Here is a 19398-nt window from a genome sequence, read left to right on the forward strand (position 1 = left end):
TATGGATGGCATTTCTGAAGATCATGATCTTGCACAAACTCAGCTTTTTTTGGTCTGTTTTGGTTCTTGTTAATAGTAGTGTAAACATAAGGAGACATTTAGTGGTTTGCCATGTGGGGTTGAAGTCACATTTTTAGCAGTCCGTGAACAGCTTTTTCCTATTTATTTTAATTGAACATTTTCAGATACCCATCATTTGCCAAAATTCAGAGATGTTCCTTTTGACAGATTGTGATGGAAATAAAAGACAGGGCGAGACGTGGTAGAACGTGCTGGTATATTTGTGCTGTGAGGAAGCAGTCTGTCCTAGCATATGCCCTCAGATTTACGAGACTCTAAAATGCAAGTGTATGTCCCAGGCATGTCCTTTAAGTGGCTTTCACGCCTTCTTGTGATAATCGCTAACTCTAAAATGCTTTTTTTCCTAGAGGCCAGACGTTTCTTGTGGGATGAAAAGAGTCTCTTCTTACAGTCCTTTTGGGAAGTCTGTTACTATCCATGAAAGTGTTACAGGACAGATGTGTAGGGTGTAACTTATGTTTTCTGATCGCTTTTGGCCAAAGCCGCCCATGCAAATAGTTCTCTGCCTTTTACAGTACAATGTTTAACAGACACACAGGAAGTGAAGAAAGGAGAGTCACCAGTTGAAGCTATAGACTTCTCCTTTTTCTCCTTCTTTCTTCTGTTATCTAATTACTAGAGTTCAGTTGCCATGTAATGTTCTCCTCATAGTAAAGCAATTGGCCTAATAGTGAGTTCTGTAAAAGCTGTTTTTCCCAAGAGGGGTGGCATGATATAATGAAAAGTGGTGGTCGCTTTTTCACCATGCTAATTTAGTAGTCAATGTGCTGAGTGGGCTTTTTTTCTTTCTTTCTTTTTGTCAATAAAGCCTAAATAGAAATGGCGCATTCATTGATTTGCCATTAGTGGACAATTGATTCATTCATGCGGGTAAAAAAGTTCAAATGGGTGCTGATGTGTGCATGTTATTTTTTGGAAAAGGTTCAAAGATGAGAGTGTGGGGAAAGTGCCATAAATTGAATCATGCTTGAATGTATAACATAATACTCGTTTTTTTTTTTTTTTTTTAACTGCAAAAATGAGAGTCTACACCCATTCTCTTTTTGCTTTTACATGGTTGCAAACTAGATAATGTGGCTATTGTGGCGTTTAGATCAACAATGTCCAGCCATGACCATGTTGATTTCATGGTGGCCCGAGATGGTTTGTTCCGACTGCAGAGCCCCCGACCCTTTCAATGTGTGTCTGCTTCACTGTTTGTTGAAGCCCACTGACTGAAAGCCTTTAGTCTCACTCTGTCTGACCCTAATTCAATAATACACCAGCTGACATTTTGACTAACTTGCCAGACTGGCATATTGAAATACATTGACTTAGTTTACCGTGGTATCGATTTTCTGTTGTTTAACAAGGAACAGTTCAAAGTGTCAAATCTATTAGTTAATATCTTAAGAGAGCTCTTTGTACCTCACTCATTATTTGACATTTCTTGAGTGTAAATTGGCGACAAAATGCATTTTGTGACTTTGAAATGTCAATAGTTTATTTTTCCTTCCAGCCGTATGAATTGATTTGTAATGCTGGCATTTATAAGATTAGCCTTTTGAAACCTATTTGCGCCTGAATAATCTGCCGTGTATAAATTATTTATTTATGCAAATAGATTTTTTTATTTCCCATTTCAAGGAAGCTGTGATGCGGTAAGACCTTTGACATGATTTGCAGCATGACCCAATGCTCTTCATTAGAGGAACTATTCACTGCAATATCAAATGTGGTAGCCTGTAGTGACATCTTGGTAATAAACAAACATTATTTCAGGTTCTCATGGATTTTACGTGTCGAGCACAGCCACAAGTTCCTCTTTCTTTAATTTATTTTACTAATATGACTAATAATAATTTATTTAATACTATTCAGTTAGGTGTTTGCTGATATTGAATATTTGATGATTTTACTGGAAAATCTGAGCCTCTATACTCTTTTAGAAAATCCTGTGGCAGTACCGTGGTCCAGCGATTGTATCAGAAAGAAACACCATGGCATTTTAATATATATAATTGTACATAATGATTATATTATAGTATTTACATGGTACATGGTTAAATTAACCGACTGATATTAGTCCAATAAATGAATGAGAAAATGCAAAAAGAACAAATGAATGCCAAATAATGAGAGAGGGAATGAATGAATGAATAAATTAACAAATTAATGCAAAATAAGGAATAAATGCAAAGGAATGAATGAATGCAAAATAATTTACAAATGCAGAAGAATTCCTGAATGAATTGATGCAAAAGGATGCAATCCCAAAAAATGAATGAATGAATGAAAAAGAGTGAAAAATGGCAGGAAGAACCAATGACAATGTAAGAATGACTGGCAGAGCGAATGAATGAATGAATGAAAAAGTGTGAAAAAATGGCAGGAAGAACTAATGACAAAGTATGTAAGAATGACCAGCAGAACGAATGAAAAAGTATGAAAGAAATGAAATTTAGAATGACAGAAGTAAAAAAAAAATAAAGATTAAATGAAAGAAAGAATGAAAGATTTAACAAAAGAGTGAATGTATAAAAGAATAACTGAAAGAATGAAAGAAATTTGTACTTTTTGTGAGCTGCTCAGCTTGGATTGTGTTTCCTTAACAGTTCAGTTCTTTATTCTGACAAATTAATTGGTTTTCCTCTTTTATAACCCATACAGCTTTTCTTCATGAAACTGCACAATAGAACAAGGCTGTTGTCCCTGAGAGCTCTTCTCGCATAAGCACCACATAAGGGGAAGGTATTCTGTTATTGACCTGCAGGCATTCTCATGGGAAGAAACCATAGACAAAAGCCCAGGCAGGAGAGCAGAGTGGACAGACCGGACAGCCTCTCTGTAGGCATTCTCAAAATATGACTGCGGCCCTTTCAGACACTGAAGCCGGGTGATGACACATACTTGGCAGACCGAAAAACACATCTCCCTACTGCCTGTGCTTTTTCCTCCCCTCTTTTCACTTGCTGGCACAAATAGAAAACAATTGTGCATTGTCTCAAACTTTTCAGAAGAATATCTGGAACCATTTTTTTGGCGCTATTCAAGGGAGCTATGTTTGTTTCGTTAAAACGTATAGACCCTGGATGTACTTGCATTATATGAACGGCTGCTGACGTTCATGCACTTTGGCATAAAGAATTTCTTCTGTGCGCTAAGCTAATCACACGTCGAGTATCTGTCCAATTCGTAAAGAAGGAAAGGCAATTCATGGAATACAGTCACTCCGTAGTAGGTCACTTGTTGCTTTTTGATTCCAGAGACCAGACTCTTTGCATGGTTTGTTTTGCATTTGGCTCGAATTATAAGCCTTTGTTTTGGACGTAGCAAAGCTGTACTTGTCCGAAAACATTGAGGTCGCAGCCTGCTATCGACACCGCAGCATTTAAGCTCCTCTCATGGCCGCAGAGCTAAATCTTGCTCCCAGTCTGAGGGAACTGGGTTCTAGATTACACAGGACTTATTTTGGATTTCACTTCTCATTAGAGCTGCGGTCGGCCAAAACGTAACAACGTGCCAGTCACGGCAGGGATAGAGCGATAAGCAAACATTCTTTGACAGATGTGGTCACAGTATCCCCGGCACGCTGATTGGACTCTAGATGAAGCAAAGTGGCCAGTTTCAGAATGGCGTGATACCGCCGGTCCCCTGAGAATTGTCAAGAGCACGAACGCACTCTTGAATGTAAAATGGTTCTGTCCCTCTCTACTTTCTGTACAGGCGAGAAGGATCAGCCCATTCCAGAGGTTAGCTTTCACATTATTTGTCTCACTAACACCAATTAGAATCATTCATGGGAGTCAGACTTCCTCGGGGTGCTGTCAAGCCAAATCAGGCAGTGGCTCAAGAATACGCACACTCGTCATGCAATCCGAGAGCTTCCACTGTTACTGATATTTAGTTATGATCCTCCACCAGAGCTCCAAGTGTTCGTTTTTGATTCACACTTCACGTGAAAGCCGATCTCGGAAGCCCCTGCCTGCCGGGCCTGGCACAGAATCTGTTGTCGTGTCTGGGCTTCTGGGTGTCGAGTCTTCAGGCGATGGTGTTTGTTTTCTCTGGCTCACCAAAATATCCAGTAAATTGGCAACTCCTTCCAAATGATTCAGAGGTGTAATTGAACCACAATGGCTCTCGTGTTATCCTTTTGTTTGGAAGGATGAAGATCTAATTTGACGAATGGCTTGGAGAAAATAAAGAAGGTATACCTGACGGGGAAGAAATCGTGAAATTCTGCCAAGAAAGTGAGTGATTCGAAGTCAAAGCAGGGAATTGAAATGTGTCCGATGACGGAGAGCTTTATCTCACGGAGAAATGTAGTTCTCAGAGCATCTGTTTTTCTTGTGGACTCTTACAAGGCAATCGCTGCAATTTCAACACGTCTTGTTGAAAATCTCCCCCAAGACAACCAAGAAGTTGAAGCATGTCCTGAACTAGTTCTTTTTGGCAGTTTAGTCTGTCGTAACATCTCGCTTTTCCCAGTTCCATCTGTTCTCATGGGCGACTGGAAGACAAGCGTTCGCTGCTGGCGACTGTGCAAGTAGCAAATGATCAAAGACTTTGGCTCGCTCTGCAGCCAGGGATCCATTGCTCTTTTTGCATCATATCTTTCTCTTGTAAACATGCTTCCATTAAACCTTTTGTCTCCATTCTGTTAATTGCACGTTCTGGGCGCCATTGCTGTGACGGCTGATTATTCAGTTGCGCTGATGGCGCGTTATCGCACTTGTCACGTATTTCCCGTTGCATGTTTTAATTACAGCTTATGTCATTGCTTGCGCTCTCTAAGGAGAGTAATTACGCTCAACGGTTCAGCAGCATCTTGTGCTCAGGCATACAGTATATTCACGATCACAGGAGGTAGAGGGTGTTTGTTTCACAGCAAGATACCACCGCCTTGGGTTTGAATGACAGGGATTTTGGCATGGATGACTGCATAAGGAATAAGGTAACTGCCTAGTTGCTTTGTTTACACGTGTTTGCGTTGTTTGATTGCCTTGAGGGCTCTTTCTGTCTTGTTGGGGCGGTGCAACGCAGGCAGACAGCGTGGGCACAGTGTGTGTCTGTGGCCCTCAGAGCATATCCCTCCCTGCCTCCTCCTGTTCCCTGTACAACTCTACACTTTTATAAGACCTTCTTCAGACATATTTAGAGTCCCAAAGCTTTTTCCCAGGGAGAAAACTGCACATTTATCCTTCCACTCACTCATTCTCTTCTACATTGGCCATCTTTATGCATTTTTCATTCCCCTTAGCTCTTTGTCGCTCAGTTTCTTAGGGATAGCCAATAGATGGTTTCTGGCACAGTTGGGTTGGTTTGATTGACAGGCATTTGGTACCACTTCGTACTCACTTGCGGCTAAATGGAGGTCCCTGTCTTTCTGTTGAGCTTTTATTTGTTTTTGTTCAAGGGTGCGCCACATGTCCTCACTTTTTAAACTTTGAGGAAAGTCAGAATCAATGTTCCCTCCTCTTTCTTTCTATCTTATTGTGTCCCAGTCAAACCTCACAGGATTAACTACAAGGTCATCTTTATGTGAGTAATGTTACATTTATTGTTTTAACTGAATGTTATTCCTGAAGAGAATATCATGGAAGAGTTTAATTAAATGGAAGAGTATGTTTAGAGTTAACCAATAATTTTTGAAGATTGTTTTTTATTTTTAAATATGTTATTGAGTCCTGCCATTCATTCATGTCTGCAACGCAAATGGTCCAGGTTGAGTTACATGCCAAAGTTTAATACTTAGTTTTAGTGAGTTTGAAAAAACAATAGTAGTGATGCTTGCCTTACTGAATGACTTTGACAAAGCTGAAAGATTTTGTCAATGTTCATTTTACATACAGAGTTATACTTTCACATATGGTCTCATGTATGTGATGTGTTTTAGTCATGCCCTCTCATGATCTTTTGTCAAGACTGCTGTGTTGGAACTTCAGCAAGGGATGAATGTCTGTCATAGCTCATACACTAACACAAGGGTGTCAAACTCAATTCCTGGAGGGCCGCAGCCCTGCAGAGTTTAGTTCCAACCCTGCTCAAACAAACAAACCATGTATTTTTTAAATAAGCCTGAAGGACGTGATTAGCTGGATCAGGTGTGTTTAATTAGGGTTGGAGCTAAACTCTGCAGGGCTCCGGCCCTCCAGGAATTGAGTTTGACACCCCTGCACTAACACAACAAGTGATGTGGTATGAGGACTAACCCAACCGTCACTCTTAAAAGCAATATTAGGGCCTTATAAAATCCGTTTTATTTTTTCCCAAATTCAGTTTAATTTTTTTTTTCCAAATTCTGTTTTTTCCGTTTTAATTTTTCTGGATTCCCTTTTAATTTTTCTATACTCTCTTTTAATGGTTAAATAAAAAAATAAAATAAAAAATATATATATATATATATCAAAAAAGCATGTCTAATTCATTTAAATCATGAAACTTACACAATGTATTACATAATTTTAATTTTCTGGATTCCATTTTAATGTTTTCATTCAATTTTAATAATAATTATTAATTTGTAATTTTATTTATTTATTATTATTATTATTGTTATGTATTTACATTTTTCTGGTAAATTCTGATAATTTTTTTTTTTTTCGTGTAAATATTCTTTTAAAAATGTTTTAATAATGATTTAATTAGTAGTAGTAGTAGTACTATCATTACATTAAGTCATATATATTTCTGTCACAGTTTCTTCAAGTTAAACTAAACTTCTATTTTGATGGGTTGTTTGAAGACCTTTAAGTTTCTGTTTGTATATGATATGACGAGCAGTTCTAGAGATTATTTTCAGAGGCTGAAAATATAGCGTGTGTCACATGCGCTTTAACAGTGTGTAGTAAACGAAACTATGCGTCTGCGCCATTCATTCACGATTCATATTAAAATAGTATTTTTGTTGCTTAATATTCACAGACACTAGTCCATATTACGGTTTGATTTAAGTGTACTTTTGATTTATTCATCCAAAATATGGCAAATTCCGTGACATTCCGCATTATACAGTAAATTCCATTTTTATGACTGGATTCCACGTTTTCCGCATCACGGAAATTGTAGGGCCCTATAATATCCTTGTGCACACTATAGTAAATTAATTGACTTTTATATATTTGAATCTCAAACTCTTTCTTTTTCTCCACACAGCCGTGCTATCAAGACCAACCAGGACCTTCTTCCTGAAACGCCTTGGATCAACATTTTCTACGATGACTTCTGGGGGACACTTCTCACCCACAGCGGTAGCCACAAGTCCTACCGCCCACTCTGCACGCTCTCCTTTCGACTCAACTACGCCCTGGGTGGCTTAGATCCCTGGGGTTACCACCTGGTCAATGTGGTTCTACACTGCACCACGACCGCCCTGTTCTCTAGTCTCTCAAGCCTGCTGTTGGGGTCAGGTTGCTGGAGCCTGCTGGCCGGGCTTCTCTTTGCCGCTCACCCCATCCACACCGAGGCTGTGGCGGGCATCGTGGGCCGGGCTGACGTAGGAGCCGCCCTCTTCTTCCTCCTGGCCATGCGCTGCTACATACGCCACTGCTCCCTGAGGACGAGCGGTGCCCATGGACAGAGCTGGACGTGGTTCTTGGGCACGTTGGCGTGTGCTTCCTGTAGCATGCTTTGGAAGGAACAAGGCGTGACCGTGCTGGCTGTGGCTGGCATGTACGACGTGTTTGTCTTCAACAGGTTGAAGCTGCAGCAGGTTCCTGCGCTCTTCCAGAAGGTAAACAGCCTTTATCCACCATTTGGAAAACCATCTGTGTTTTTATACGCATGTATCTGGTTTCCTAAACTCTTGCTGTGTTTGGAGGAGCCCAGTGATGTGTGGATGGATAGTGCATGTGTATGCTGGGGGATAATTTGTATAAAAGTTCATATGTGGTATTTGCTTTCCATCAGGATGAAATTTGGAATTCATTTTGGCATGTGTGTTCAACTGAGTGAACCATAACAAACCGTATGGTTTTTTTTTTCTTTGTAACACACTAAAAAAATGCAAGAGTGGAGTGCAATCAAATTGGTGTTTATTTGGTGTATTTACATACATACATCTGGCCAGAGATGTTTGTGTTTTTGCTTGGCAGCACACGACGACCTGTAATTGTGAGAAAATGTTTCTGCACCACATCAAATTTCGGCAACCTTGCAGCTATGTTCACCTCCTTGATTTGGAGTTTGCTGAAGGCCGGCTCTTTAAATTTAAGTGACCCGTTCTGCTTTCTCAAACTACCGTTCATCCGAACCCGTCACGGGTGAAGTCAGTCCCCAGTAAACTCCTGTTTTTAATGAACCCTTTATAATTGGAAAATTTTAAAGTGAGGCCGGAAAAGGCCTGGCTAACCTTCTGAAATTGTTTTATTAACGGCCAGAGTGCAATCGTAACAAATGCTCATTTAATGACGTCTAATGATGTGGATGTATTGTGTTTACATGAGAACAGTAATTAGTGCGGCGATCACTCATAAACAGCAGCAGTCAGTGAGTGTGTGAAATGAGGTGGAGAAAGAAAGGACAGGGAAATCAATGATAATAGAAGGATTGCACGCAGTGGTGCCTTGCTCCTTAGTGTGCAGATCTCTGCTCTTCAAGCAACCGACCATCAGGTCGACTTTTGCTCAACCCTGGCTTGTCAAGAGGATTTACCATCGACTGTTAAAAGACACTGACATTCGTAACCATCAGCCAGTCAGCACAAACGAAATTGACGTGTGCACAAATGGGACTGAGAATTACAGACCTATTAAACTCTCATGCCGGAGTGTAAAGATTTTTTTCGAATAATGTTTGCATTCATGTTCATCAGAAATAAACTACAATAAAAAACTACTTTTTATTGTAACTGTTGATACTGAATGGTCGCTATTGACTATTTAATTGCCCATGCCTATTTCTTAAATTTTGTATATGTAGATTATCATTTTCCTCATGTAACGCTCATTTAAAAGGATCAAATGAAAATTTTGTCATGTTTACTCATCCTTGTGTTGTTCCAAACCACTATGAGTTCATTTATTTTATGTAAAAAATAAGATATTTTGAAGAATTTTGGTAAGCATACAGTTGCTGATAGCCAGTGACTTCCATAGTATCCCCGCCTCACTATGGAAGTCAATGGCTACCAGCAACTGTTTGGTTACCAGCATTCTTCAAAATATCATCTTTTGTGTTCAGCAGAAAAACTAAACTCCTACAACTTTGAAATAGCTTAAGGTTTGCATTCTCCAGGTATTTACTTGTTTTGTCCTTGTTTATCTGCCTGTATTGCTTTGTTTGCTTAATTAAAAAAAACAGCTTAAGGTTGAGTATATGATGACAGAATTTCCATTTTTGGGTGAGCTATCGCTTTAAAGTTAATCTTTAAAAACATCAATAATTTAATAATACTGTTAAATAAACAAATATACACCAATCATACATTTTTCAAACTGTAACTTAAAATTGTGTGATGCATAAATTATTTTCTTATCCATTTAGACAAAATACTAGTTTATTGTTTACAATACAAAATAATTGTTGGTTATCGGCCATAACAAGAAAATAATTAGTGCATTTTGTATCAGCCAATTTCAATATTATCTTCTACCTTCCAGCACCTATGCATAACAGCTGTTTAGATTGAGAGTTTACTTCATTTATTCTTTTCAAAATGTATTTAAAATAAATGGATTTTATGTGTGTTAGAGAGAGAAAAAGTGCTCGTAATGAAAGAAAATGCTCCTTAAAAAGGGCAATTTTGGCCCTTAAATTTTATTTCTGACAATGTACATTTTTGTATGATTTGCGCTTACAAGTGTATTTTGAACCATTACTGCTTTGCTTCTCATCACAATGGCATGTGACATGTCAGAGGGAGGCCAGTCTGATGTTGTCTACCTCTGGCTTATTCATAGACTGCAGCAGACAGGCCCTATGATGGCACATCACTTCAGCCTGGGAAGTCTGGCCTGTAGGTGACAAAAGAGCATGATCTCTCATATCTGACAGCTCTCTGCACTCTGATTGACCATCTCCCCATCAATCATCAGCTCTTCTATAAGCCCCAGCTGTCATTTCAACTATATTAAGCCGTACAGTAGAAATGCTTCGCTCCACAGAGTGCCAGAGAGCATTCGTTGTCCGCAAACCCATGTGCTTCACATATCCTTTCCGCATCAGGGACCGACTGTGTTTTCACATTGCTGTCATCCAGTTCAACAGTATTAGCACATTGTCAGAGGCAAATAATTCCAGATTTTCCTCTTTGAGGAGAGACCGTGTCACTCTGACTTACGACAGCTTAGCGTAAAGTAGAGTCGAAGGGGAAGCCTGAATTGCTATGTAAACATATAAGCATCAAGACGTCTACGATCCGCAAGCCGAAGGACAAATACCTCTCATCTGCCAGGCTGCAGTGCGGCGATAATTCCAGAGATGAAAGCTGGATGGGTTTTAGCGAGGAGACAAACTGCTCCGTACATCCAAGGGCCTGAAGACTCATTCGCTATAATGAGACGATAAACTAAACGTGGGGGAATAAACTAAAAAGCACCAGCGTTTAGATGTTAGAGCGCATTCGTCAATGTGGCATAGTAAACACGTCTATAATTCTCTTTGCCTGGTGCTGTACTTCTGGTCTGTGGACTTGCTTTATGTATGAGGCATAGAGACATATTAATGGCCGTTCTTCGTCCATCCATATTAAATGTGTAGGCTTGTATGAGAATAGCGATGTGATCGTAAATTGGGCCGCTTATCTGATTGTGGTATGTGGTTTATGACATCATCCCATAGCTTTATATCAATGCTAAATCATAATGTCTGCTATAAGTAAATGCTCTCTGGGCAGCTGGTCTGGACTCAGGATGATCACTTATGGAGATAGATGGTGCATTCGATTCAATTATCTCAAGTTTAAGAGGGTCTGGTCGTTGTGAGGTTTCTAAACTGCATTAAAGTGTTTCTTAGAATCTCCCTGGTCTGCTCAGAATACTCAATTTATTTCCAATCTTCTCTTGGATGCCACATTTAATTTAATGTGTGAAAATGAGGCTGCAAGAAATGGAAGTTCAGTCTGTTTAATATGTGATATTGCTTGTCAATTCAAGGCAAAAAAAAAATTGTGGTTTTCATAACAACCACATGATGATGTTGTGGACAATTATGTTAAGGACACACAATATTAAAGTTCTGGTCAATACCGATAAGCTGTTAATTATTTTTACGGTTTGGGTGATGACAGATAAATGGACGATTTTAACATTTATACACACACACACACACACACACACACACAGACAAAAAAAAAAGGTGTACAAACTAATTTTTACTATTAAAATTACAAAGAAACAATGTAATGGTGTATTAAACATTACATTTTGAGGTACAAAAACTGAAATATTTTCTTGTAAAATGTATATAATAGTACTTTGGTGTCTAAACAAATTAAAGGTGAAAAACTCAAATCGATTGTAAATTTAGGCATCACAACATTGCATAGTTGAAAAATTTAGATTTGTGTTTTAGATAACAACAAGAAAATCTGTATGTAAAAGTACAATAAATGAACATTTACAATTAAATATTCAACATCAGCCAGTATGTTTTTTGTTTTTTCCCCCCAATAACGACAAATATAGATACATGAGGAAATCTTAATATCCAATATGGTGCTGATATATCATGCATATGCATCCCTCAATAATTCTCATTTCCAGCTTTGAAATTCACCTGACTCTTGTGAAATAATTTTGAGAGATGTATTGCCTAAGCTGGGTTCGGTTATAACGGCATGGCTATTTTTCGTCTGCCAATTCAAAAATGGTTGAGGAAAAATAGGCATCCAACCTTGACTTCTAGTAGCATTTTTATCCTCTTAAATTGTAACCCAGTGTCACAAAGTCTTTTTCCATATCATGATAATCATTCACATGTTAACGCTCTTTTGCCTGGATCGGAGTGTAATGGTCTGGCTACACATTTCTCACACCTCTGCTGTCTCACTGCAGTAATGATAGCCAGAGAGACTTATCTGCTGTGAATGCATAATGAGATCTTTCCTCTCTTTCCGTGATTCCATTACCCCTACAAACAGTTGTATTCTTCTCGGTTTTTGTGGCTGTATTAAGGCATTATTGTTGGGAAAAATCACACTTGCATTTAAGAAAATCTTAGAGGAAATCAAGGCACGTCTTTGGTAGCATTTTACTTACGAACTACTGGCATGTTGGAGGTATCATGGAGTCTCCTAAATGACCAATTTGAGCACTGTTTGAATAGGCAGCTCGTCTGTGTGGCACACAAATAGTTCTCCATGTGGGATATTTGACTCAAATAATTTGATTCCAATATCATGTTGCCAAGCCAAAAGTATGATGAGTAAATATAAGAAATATACTATGCTGCTTTAGAAATTGTCTAAAACAAGGTATCTTAAGAGGCAGCATATAATTAAGATGCCTGCCTATGCCTAAAATGCAGTCTAGGTAGTCAGCTCACTTGATTTTAGAGCTGAGCGTAAGTGTGCGCATGCGTATGAACATGAGAAAGAGAAAGAATGAGTTAAGTGCATAAGCACATGTTGAGTTAACAGGGAGCTGCGATCTCGGCGCCTTTGGCAGCATCTCCCTCTAAAGCTCTTGGGGGATTTTTATTGAGAGTCCTGGTAGAGCTCTAGGATGCTTTTGGTCATTGCTCACCCTTTTAAAAAAGCCTCCACACTCACGGCCAATCAAAGTATGCTTGCTGAGATGTTTTACATTGAATACTCGCAGATTGACGTGGATTTTCAAACTTTGTCTGTAACCTTTAGTCTAAAACAAAATAAATTTTTAGAGCAGGTCCGACCTGCATTACAATGAATGTAGGTTTTTAATGTTTAGCACTCACATATAACATAGTTGGCATCGGCAGCAATTGCATTTATGGTGTAATCAGTTTATCTTTATGTGGAAAATGCTGTTTTATTAGCTCATTTTCTGGAACAAGTTAATAGGCTCATTTTCAGTAACAGATACTGAAGTTAGATACAATTAGCGCACCACGTTTGGCAAACGCACCTTTCAAAATGAGATCACAATGTTTATTCATCAACATTAAGCTGTAAAATGTCTTTCCTGAGGACTTGGCAATTTTACCGTTTTTCCACAGTACAAACGGCATTGTTGGTAAGCTAATAAAGTAAACGTGTGAGGAGCATTGTGACAGAATTTTGCATGGCTTTGTGCAATACAAGGGAAAAGAGTTTATCAGTTGTTCATCTTTTTATATTTGTGTTATAATTCAGTGAATTGTTGATTTACTATGCAAAATTTATAAGGAGTCAAATCATCCAGTCATAGAGAAATATGAAAAACAGCTATTTCATAGTTCAGTCGTAAAACATTGATGACAAGTGTACAGTCTAGTGTATAAATAATTATGACCTAAAGGTCCGTGTACATTGCATTCATTCGTTTTTTGATTTAATATTGAAAACAGAAATATGAGAAAACGGCACCATTTTCATTTTTTCAAAAACATGAAAAGACAAGTATTCGCCTTAATTTTTCGTTTTTACATTCAGGGGTAGAAAATGGATAAACAGCTTGAATGTTCGATTTCCACGTGTGGGAGGGAATTAAACGCCCCTTTTCACTGATTGGTCAAGCAAAAATGAAACGGTGCTGTCATCATGTCGTCTTCAGTTCTGTGCAACAGAAAAAGAGTCCTCCGCTGTTAAGGCGTTTATTGCAACTCCTGCATTTCGTCTCTCTCTCTCATCAAACAAATAGACAGGGTTTACTTCTGTGTAGGCATAGATTCTCTATGGCAAGTATTAGGTGCTTATTGCAGAAATATGTATGTACCTCGGATCTGCAGCCACATTACCCTTTGGCGCACTGCACATGTTATTTAGCTGTCCAGTTATCAAAATCTGTGTGGCAAAGCTGCATGACGCACTGGACAACATGGGCGAATGCATTTACATTATAGTGAAGCGCAGACCAGTATTGATTTTAGTATGAATACGCAGCAGTCATAACTTTTAGACAGTACGGTTTCATTAATAATGAGTATAAATTGATTTAATTTTAGACACAAAACAGTGTGTTTTATTTGACTAAAAACACAGGCGTTTCATTCTTGAATGAATCCGAGTTTTGAATTAATCATTTGAGTGAGTGGTTCAATGACCCATTTGCTTTGCTCCTGAACAAATTAACATTTTGAATGAACTGGTTGAATTGATGACTCTGACTCATTCATCAACACAATTACTTGGTGCGACCTGCTGGTGATGTAACCTCATAATTCAAGTATCCAGTTGTTTCATTTTGTCACTAATTTCATATTTCTGTAGGCTATTCAGAATGTTTTTGTTTAAAACATTAATCTCATTCCATAATGCAATTGCCGTGTTAATGCATTTACTGCCGTCTGAGCAGCATTAATTCTGTAAATACATCTAAATTCAACTTAAGATGCAGCTTCTGTGCCACAGTGCAAAGATGGCTTTGGTTGGTACGGATTTAAATGGTAACACCTATAATGTCATATTTTTCAAATATTTACTAAATTCAGGAATTTAATATTAAAGGTGACGGACATATTTTATAAAGTTAGAAAAATGCCCTTTTCTATAAAAATAGCATGTATTATGTGTAACATGCTGTCGGATAATGAAAGTATCATATAAACTTCTCTATGAAAAAAAAAATGTAATCAAAACGGTAAGATAGCTTTATATTCACACTAAAATCGATACTGGTATACTTCGATACTGGTAAATCGATACTTCACTATAATGTAAATGTCTCACAGCTTTGCCACACAGATTTTGTTAACTGGACAGCTAAATAATATGTGCAGTGCGCTAAAGAAATAGACTAAAAGGTTAATGTGGCTGCAGATCTAAGGTACATACATATTTCTACAATAAGCACCTAATATATTGCCATATAGAATCTATGCCTACACAGAAGTAAACCCTGTCTAGGCGCTGCCCCAGTATGTTTTGAGTCAAGCCATTTGTTGGTCTGGTTGTTTGATGAGAGGGAGATGAACGCAGGAGTTGCAATAAACGCTTTAACAGCGGAGGACTCTTATTCTGTTGCACAAAACTGACGGCACCATTTGATCCTTGTTTGACCAATCAGTGGAAAGGGGCATTTCTTTTCCGCCCACATATGGAAATTGAACATTCAAACTGTTTATCCATTTTCTACCCCTGAATGTAAAAACGGAAAATCAAGGCAATTTCTTGTTTAGTTTTTTTCTCATGTTTCTGTTTTCAATTTTAAATAAAAAAACGAATGAACGCAATGTACATGGACCCATAAATATAATATATGTGAAATATTGCGTGATAGTCAAAGTCAAAATTCTGAGATAAAAAGTCAAAAATGGCACGAGTCGCAATTGAGATACATAGTCATAATTATGAGATTTAAAGTTGAAATTGAGATACTAAATCAAAATGATGAGATTAAAGCATTGAAATTGAGATAATTGACTTGTTATAATTTTGATGTTTTATTATCTTAATTATGATTGTCATAATTATGAGATTTAAATTTGAAAATGAGATACTAAGTCATAATTATGAGATTAAATTGTAAAAATTCGGAGTCATTTTTACATCGTTGATTATGACATGAAAATATTATTTATCTCATAATTTCAATTTATGTCAGAATTTTGACTTGGTATGTAGTACTTTTTACTTTTTATCTCATAGTTATGATGTATAAAATGATTTTTTCCTCTTCAGACATGGGCTTCCATAAAACAGTTATATCATAATATTGTTTAAAAAGTGTAATTACATACATTAGACTTTATTTATATATATATATATATATATATATATATATATATATATATATATATATATATATATATATATATTAAAACTATTCTAAAACCACTAAGAAAATCAATGAAAGGTCATTTTGGCTTAACCATCACCAAGTAAAGGCAGTGAGAATTATGCTTTAATTAGGCATGTTTTTACCGTATTTTTCCTGTAAGATCATTGTGGTATTCGATAAGTCAAGTGGTTTACCGTGTGGGTGGTTCAGCTGGAAGGAAGCCCTGGTATGTCAATGAAGCATGTGTTAAGTTCAGCTCTGGGTGTGTGTGTCTGTGTTTAAGGGAACAGGTGTGAATTTATGACCTGGCCTTGTGTGTACACATGGACACGTATGCACATACACACACGCAGATGCTATGCGTATGCTCTAATGCCTTCTGTCAGTGTATGATGAAGTGGTGCTCTGTAGGCATCATCCCATACAGGAGCACCTGCCCACCAGAAGCACAATTATGTTGCTCTGTATAGCTGCTTCAACAATCAAAATGGCTGCAAATAAAATTCTTTTGTCTGTTTTTGTCTCGTTTTCTGGTCTCTTTTTACATCAAATTGGAATTTGAATTAAATAAGATGCTATGCTCTCTGCATGCATATAGTATATCATGAATTAAAAGAATCTGTTGTGTCTTTGAGGTCAGCATCAGCGGTGACCCTGCTGTGCATTCAGGCATATCACCCTTTGCCCTCACTCTTTCACACATTCGTTCAAAAGAGAGGACTACCCAGCACTACATTTAAGAGATAGGAATTCAGAGATGAAGACAATGTGCGAAAAGATCCAAATGCATTTTGATTTCCCTAACACACAGCCAACAGATCAGCATAAAAGTTGGAGTCTGAGACTAGAGGGAGTACTGGACTCTCCAGGGCCATCACCACATTGTTCGGACTCATCTGTACAAGAGTTGAAACATCAGTTTAGTTTTAATATCCATATTTAAAAAAAAAAAAAAAAAAACATTAGTTAATGCTCAGTTTGTTTATTTATTTCAGATTTTAATAAAATATTTTTAATAGTAACAATACAGTTAATATGTGTATAAATATTTTATATATTGAAAATTTGTTTTACTGATAATAACAATAGCAATAATAACTGTTGTTATTGTTATTGTTATTGTTGTTGTTATTATGTTTTAAGCCTTCAGGGGCATGTCATCCAAAAAAACAAAGTAGCTTCAGAAGTGGAGCAATTTAATAGTAATGTTGCGTATGTATTTTTATTAAATTTTTATATGTATTTTATTTTATTTTAATTTTTATATATATATAAAAATATATATAAATAATATTATTTTTCACTTGAACAATTTAGGGCTTGAGGGGTTAAAATATAAGAGGGCTTACTGATGTCATCCAAAGGAAAATAGTTTCAGAGGTAGAGCAAAATAATAACATGATGTTTGTTTATACATTTATATAATAATTATTCTTTATTTATTTCTTTGTTTCTTTATTTACAGCATGATGTGAAAGCAGAAGGTTTGAGATATTCTTTTGTACATGTGAAAATGTGTCCTGTATCTCTGCCTTTTCCTTGTTGGCTTTAATTTACGTATTTTCAACTGCTGTTTACTTTGCGGAGAGACGCATGAGAAGCGTTGCAAGGCTTCATTGTTTGTTTTTCCCAGAGTTGTACGTAAGAGCGCTCAGATCCAGTGATCTGTCACAGCTCCTCTATATATAGTGCTTACTGTGTCTGAGCGGCTCTCTCCTCTGCAGTCTACCCTCAGACTCGAGTTAATGCATCTGGAAACACGAGACTCGCTCTTCCCACACAACCACACAGCAGTGTAGATGATCCGTTGATAATTTGGAGATCTAGTATGATGGAGATGATCATGTGGAGTTGATTGGTTTTGGCTGACCTGGATATCTGACACGTTTGCTTCACCTTTGAATGAACTTATTCAGTGTTGCAATAATGCCTTTATGACAGGGAGGGAAAAAAATCTATTTTTTGTAATATCTGACTCAAATTTGTTTAGGTTTTTCAAAATCACAGAAAATCTGTAATGCATGCACAGAATTCATGTTTATTTATGAAAAAATTAGATAAACTACTATAGCAAAAAGCTATTTATCTCCTACCAGAGGAGTATCTCATTAATCTAGCGACTGCAAATAAATTACTTGCAGATTAGCTCATTTTGTTTTTTCTGCTCATAATTTCTCACTCCCTAATTATCAATTTGCATTATGCTCAACCGACTCGCCCACTCGTGTAATTACTCGTTCAGTGAGCAGAGCATCTGGAGGTCGAAATTAGATTTGTGACCTTCATCTAAAAACCTGCGCGAAGAATCAAGGCCATGCTGATGTGATGTTTGCTGTGAAATGTTTCTATCTTTATTGATCGTGCGCTGCATTGCTCTTCAAATGCCGATGGTCCTTGAGGTGGCAAATCTTAAAGGGCACATCTCACACACAGCATCTTCCTGAAGATGCACAGTCCTCCTGAGGCGGTGCTGCCATTTTACATTTCTTGCTTTAGCTAAGTGGCACGATCGTTGAACCATGCATCCATTTGGCTGCATTCAAGGGAAACATGTTCAGGGGTTGCACTTTAGCTTGCTTTTTTTTTTTCTGGCTTAAAACTGCTTTTAGGAATTTGTTTACTCGTAAAGGGCCCACATGCTGCACTTTTGTAGCATTTTATTTCTTCCCCTAAAATCCACTTATAATGTTATTCAAGGTTCTTGCACAACAAAAAACAATGTTGTTGTACATTACTATTTCCCACCTTACCCTGATATATATATATATATATATATATATATATATATATATCATATTTGACCAACAAATCAGCATATTAGAATGATTTCTGAAGGATCACGTGACACTGACTGGAGTAACGATGCTGAAAATTCAGCTTTGCAGGAATAAATTGCATTTTAAAATATAATTGGTGAGCATTAGAGATTTTAAAAATTAATTTCCATAAAAGCATCTGGGTGGGGAGGAAGTTTTGAGTTCTGAAAGTCTATGTATAGCTGCATAGTAATTGTAAACTATTTCATTTCAAAGGAGCAAAATAAATCCTGGTTTTCAATTTGATGTCCCCTTTAATACAAAGACCTTCATCACTGCAGCAGCAATCAGCTCTCTGTAATTTAAAGAGACCACCTATGATCTAGCCTAAGTGAACTTTGAGTGTGTAAACTAAAAGGTTTCATTGAATGATTGCTAAAGGTTCAGATTAAGGCCTTTTGGTACTTAGGGCTCCACAGATCTCTTAGCTACGCTAAGCACTCATTTCTATAAAACCAATAGGGAGAGGAGAAATATGAATTTACCTTCATTATCATAACAAAGAGGCAGTTTAAGCAGTGTGATTAATGATCACAGGGACGTCTGCGGGGTAAACCTACTCTCTTTCATTTCACGTGTGTATATTTTGTTGTTTATGCTACAATGTGCACACAAAGAGGTTGTATTCTCTACAGCTGTTTTCTCTCATCTTTCTCCAGCCCTTCTCTAGTTCTCACAGCATTATT

General features: G+C 37.4%; 1 protein-coding gene across 3 annotated transcripts in view; it reads left to right on the plus strand.

The window, feature by feature from the left end:
• The window catches only part of tmtc2b (transmembrane O-mannosyltransferase targeting cadherins 2b), a 112810-nt gene that overhangs the window by 45457 nt on the left and 47955 nt on the right, over nucleotides 1-19398 (plus strand). For all 3 annotated transcript variants that reach the window (XR_009266963.1, XM_058751203.1, XM_058751202.1), the window contains one exon: nucleotides 7216-7792. Coding sequence is in view for 2 of the 3 variants with exons in the window: in XM_058751203.1 (XP_058607186.1) it covers nucleotides 7216-7792 (577 nt within the window). In the remaining variant the exon portion in view is untranslated. The remainder of the gene's footprint in view (nucleotides 1-7215; nucleotides 7793-19398) is intronic.

The sequence above is a fragment of the Onychostoma macrolepis genome, chromosome 18 (assembly GCF_012432095.1).
Source record: "Onychostoma macrolepis isolate SWU-2019 chromosome 18, ASM1243209v1, whole genome shotgun sequence".
NCBI classification, from domain to species: Eukaryota; Metazoa; Chordata; class Actinopteri; order Cypriniformes; family Cyprinidae; genus Onychostoma; species Onychostoma macrolepis.